This window comes from Clarias gariepinus, chromosome 10, assembly GCF_024256425.1.
Source record: "Clarias gariepinus isolate MV-2021 ecotype Netherlands chromosome 10, CGAR_prim_01v2, whole genome shotgun sequence".
NCBI classification, from domain to species: domain Eukaryota; kingdom Metazoa; phylum Chordata; class Actinopteri; order Siluriformes; family Clariidae; genus Clarias; species Clarias gariepinus.
The window spans coordinates 12,286,716-12,291,361 of record NC_071109.1 but is presented as its reverse complement, the minus strand read 5'-3'; the positions used below and the strand labels follow the sequence as shown (position 1 = coordinate 12,291,361).

General features: G+C 37.7%; 1 protein-coding gene across 1 annotated transcript; it reads right to left on the bottom strand.

Annotated features, from left to right (window-relative positions):
- Positions 1-429: 429 nt before the first annotated feature.
- Positions 430-2,984, bottom strand: LOC128532060 (glyoxalase domain-containing protein 5-like). Its single transcript, XM_053506279.1, has 4 exons — positions 2,714-2,984; positions 1,321-1,476; positions 825-980; positions 430-718 (listed from the first exon to the last, which is right to left on the bottom strand). Exons 1-4 carry the CDS (start codon positions 2,759-2,761, stop codon positions 596-598), a joined length of 483 nt encoding a protein of 160 aa, XP_053362254.1. The 5' UTR covers positions 2,762-2,984; the 3' UTR covers positions 430-595.
- Between the last annotated feature and the right edge of the window lie 1,662 nt (positions 2,985-4,646).

The window sequence follows — 4,646 nt, the reverse complement described above, 5'->3', positions numbered from 1 at the left end:
ACATCAATTAACATCAGCTATTATAGCTGAACTGCCTCCCACCCTACACACTGTATAAATGCAGATCATTTACTGCTTTCTGTTTCACCCAGATGAGGATGGGTTCCCTGTTGAGTCTGGTTCCTCTCAAGGTTTCTTCCTATTACCATCTCAGGGAGTTTTTCCTTGCCACTGTCGCCCTCGGCTTGCTCACCAGGGACAAACTGACCATTTTGATTCATACAAATTCACATTTCATACAAACTTAAATAATTCTTTTGACTGTGTAAAGCTGCTTTGCGGCAATGAAAATTGCTAAAAGCGCTATACAAATAAAATTGAATTGAATTGAATTGAATACCCCCGCTACCCTGAATACAGGATAAGGTGGTATAGACAATGAGTGAGTGAGTAATGTAATGGGTCATAGACATTTGCTGTAATATTAACTGAAATTGTAAATTGTTTTTATTTTATTGCGTTTACTTTAAGGTGTTTTGTTATATATACACAAGTAAATTTACAAAGAAAAAGGTTCACAATTATTTTGCATAATTTTGGCCCAAATATTACTGTTAAGAGAGTAACAGTCCCCTCCACAGTTTAACATTAAGTCTTAATTAATATAGTTGGAAACTTCAATCAGGTTGTGGTCAGGGTCTCTGAAGTACAGAGACTTGATTGGGCCTACTGCTCCTGTCCTCTCAACTGGCCCTTCCTCAATCTTCACACCACATTTCTGTTTAAATGAAAACAATAGATAAGCAAATTGTTTATAAAAACACAAGTCAATATTAGGGTTCTTCAGCAGTCTGAAAAACTAGATTGTTCTGAAGTTGACACACCTTCAGATGGGCAGCAACTGTTTCCAGCGGGGTCTTCGTGATGAGACAAAGATCTGCTGAGCCTGGCATAGGATTATTGGCCTTTGGCTCAAACTCTTTGCCAACTTCATGTAGATTAAATTTTTGCTCTCCAAAGCTTAAGGCCTTACGGTCTCCCTAAGATATAAAGCAGAGTAAAGCCGTAGTTTAGACAAAAGCTGACCAATCTGTTACATTTACACTGGACACCACAGTACAATGTAGTAAAAAATAATTAGCAAATGAACACATATATTTTATCCTATTCTGTTAAAAGATGTTCTGTTCTGTTAACAGCTGCTACTCATAAGAGTGCTACTATATCTTGAGTTAATTTGGAAGCACATTATTTGTACAATGCTGCCACCGTGTGGTACTTCTGGTATTAAATGTCATAATATTTTTGTCCCTAATAGAGAAGCCTGAAAAGGCCACTGATGTATGGGTTATCAGGGTGCTACAGGTAGTTTAGGTGTACCTTAAATGTAACCACCCCCATTCCCAAGACTGAGGAGTAGAAATCTGTGCTTCTCTTCAAATCCCGGACCGTCAGGACGAGATGATCCAGACGGCTGATTTGAACCGGGCATGAGCTTTTCAGGCGAGCTCGGATTGCTCCACTGAACACAGGTGACTTCATTAGACAAAAGTGGGAAAATAAAATGATAGGAAAAACAACATAAAATTAATGATCAGTTAATGATAATTAATATTTCAGATAAGTGTCAAAAAAATATCAACACATTTACTGATTTTATTTTACACCAATCAGCCATACATTATGACTACCTGCCTAATATGCAGTAGGTTCCCCCCTTTTGCCACTATAACAGTGATGCACTGTGTGTTCTCACACTTTTCCATCACAACCAGCCTTAACCTTTTCATTAATTTGATCTACACTAGCTTGTCTATTGGATCGAACTACACGGGCCAGCATTCACTCCCCATGTCCATTAGTGAACCCTGGCCAACGACCCTGTCACCAGTTCCCCAATCTTCCTACCTTGGAGTACTTTTGGTAGATCGTAACTACTGCAGGCCAGGAAAATCCCACAAGAGCTGCAGTTTTGAATTTGCTCTGACCCAGTCCTCTAGCCATCACAATTTGGCCCTTGTCAGAGTTACTCAAATCCTAATGCTTGCCCACTTTATTCCGCTTTCAACACATCATCTTCAGGAAAAAGGTTCCCTTGCTGCCTATTATATATATCCACCCTTATACAGAGGCATTGAAAATGTAGCTACTGTGAGAAGGAATAAAGTGTAATGTCTAGAGGACTGGGTCAGAGCAACTTTAAGATGTTCCCAGGCTGCAGTGGTCAGGACATAACAAACGTGAACCAAGGAAGGAAACCCGGGGAACTGGCGACCTGGTCATGGGCGGCCAAGACTCTCTAATGCACATGGTACGTGAAAGCTGGCCTGTATAGTCCGACCCAACAAGAGAGCTACTGGAGATCAAATTGAGGAAAGGGGAAATGCTGGTTCCAATAGAAAGATGTCAGAACACTGTGTTCGTGGCAAAGGAGAGACCTACTCAATATTAGGCGGGTAGTCACCGCTAGACAATCACAATCATTATTACGTTTCTACTTCCTCAACCGTATTATTAGAGTATTTACGGTACAAGGAAACTTGCTTTTTCAGTTAGCATGACAGGCTTGTTAAATTAACTGTTTTTTTTTTTTTTTTGGATTCGACTTTGGATTGTTTATAAAATATAACAAATATAGAAATTTAACGCGTAGCACATCCAGATATCTTGTTTTAAAAATGTCCTCTAAAAGAGCAGATACTTAGTACGGAAGTGTTACTTATTCAAGTTGACAGGAATAAAGTAATGAAATCAGAAAGTGATGCTACGTTACCGTTGTGTAGATTCCCTGACGTAAAAAGCCGCAGACTCGTGAAGCCATGACAGCACCGGGGAAAAGCGGTACAGTAAATTAATAATGTTAAGTTAACGTGCTTGATAGTCAGGTAGCTGCTTCTCAGCTTAGTAACCGGAGTTATGTTCCGGAGTGAAAGACGTCTTACCGTAATAACTGTTTTTTTCTTCTTCACCTGTATGTGTAAAAACAGTAACTCTTATACTGTACAACGTTTTAAAAAAATTCTTAGTCACACAAGGAATTATTTATTCATCAACTCTTAATCTGTTAAGTGTTATGTAAAAACCCTTTTTGAAAGTAATTAAATATATATTATTACCCACTACACGCTGTTAGTGCAGATTGTAATAAGCTAGAGTATCTTTCCTAAAAGTTAGTTGCATAATTAATCTCTTAGAGGTGCAATAATGGTTATTCATTACTTTAGTAAATAACCTGATGAACAACACAATTTAAAAAAGTCGCTGAGAAATCCCGTTTCGACAATAGACCTCGGCGACGGAATACTTGTTTGTGGTTGGATGCGCCTCCTGGCAATCATTTTACAAACACTACGGGGGTAGGTGTTGGGGCGGAGCTTCGTGAACACGAATGGACCTCACCTAATACGTGTTACAACCACCTCACTGTTAGAGATCTTTTTAAAGTCAATTTCAGTGCAATAAAGCGTATTCACACTCGTTCAAAATCAACAGTGGAAATTACAGCTGTATTTAATAGTGAAAAACGAGCATCTCTACACACACAATGTGATGAGAACTCAGGATTGGGACTAAACACATGTGTGGACACCTGTTATGGAGGCTAATCAGGAAAAAAAGGCTTCAATTGTCTAGAGAGCATAAAGACTGGTTATGTGGTCTGAGGAGTCCATAGTTTGGCATAGTTACCCTAAGTGATGTAGTGCATGAAGTGAGACACCCAACATCTGGAGTTGCTTCCGTTGGCCAGCAACATTACATGTCAATATACAGTATTCAAGTCAGCTGACTACTTTAATACTATTTGCATTGCTGGAGTTAAAAAAACTTAACCTTTTGAAATCTAAAACAACATGACAGAAAAGAGGATTAAAATGTAAATTAAAGAAAATGAAAATAGAATATTTCTACATAAAAAAAAAACATTCTAAATCACATGATTGATATAAAGCACGTCACAGAATAACTGTATTTTAAGTAAAGTGTTTTGGTAACAGCCAGAAATCCACCACACTCCCAAATGATGTGAAGAAAGAAGCATCATAAGCTTGATGATGGGACACTAAGACGAATCTGCACATTGCAGATTTACTGGGAGTTATTGGTCACTTAGTGCTGGCATTAATGAAGTTCTGCACAAAATTAAAAGATGCAGTGAAAGGCAGCCAACTAAGCCTAACTCTAGGCTTAATCAGCTGCCTTTCACTGCATCTTCTAATTTTGTGCACGATACAGTAAAACGATATAGTAAAATGTAATTCTTTTAAAAAAAGTCATAATGGCAAAGTTACTATTGAACAAGAGGAATAAATCACAAGTTGGTATTGCAAAACAGTCATCTTCAGGGGACATATAAAAGCATGAATGATACTGATTTAGTTTATACTTCACAGTCATTTAACTTCTGGACATGTGTAGTCTGAGTAAATAATAGTTTCAGCTCATTTTACAATTGGTATTTAGTGTGATGCAAATATTAATAGACGCCTACAAGAGCACATTTAGCTGGAGCCCTGAAGGCCTGGCTTAACAGTTTTTAAGCTTTTCAGTCAATTAACTTAAAATTTGCATTTTTCCCCTTCTAAATACAATGTAAGAGAATCTGTTGGAATCTAATTTATTGGAAAAATGTTTTAAGTGGTCTTAATGTTTTTTGTTTGTAAACGATACTAAAACAAAAATACATAAATAAATACAAACACATGATG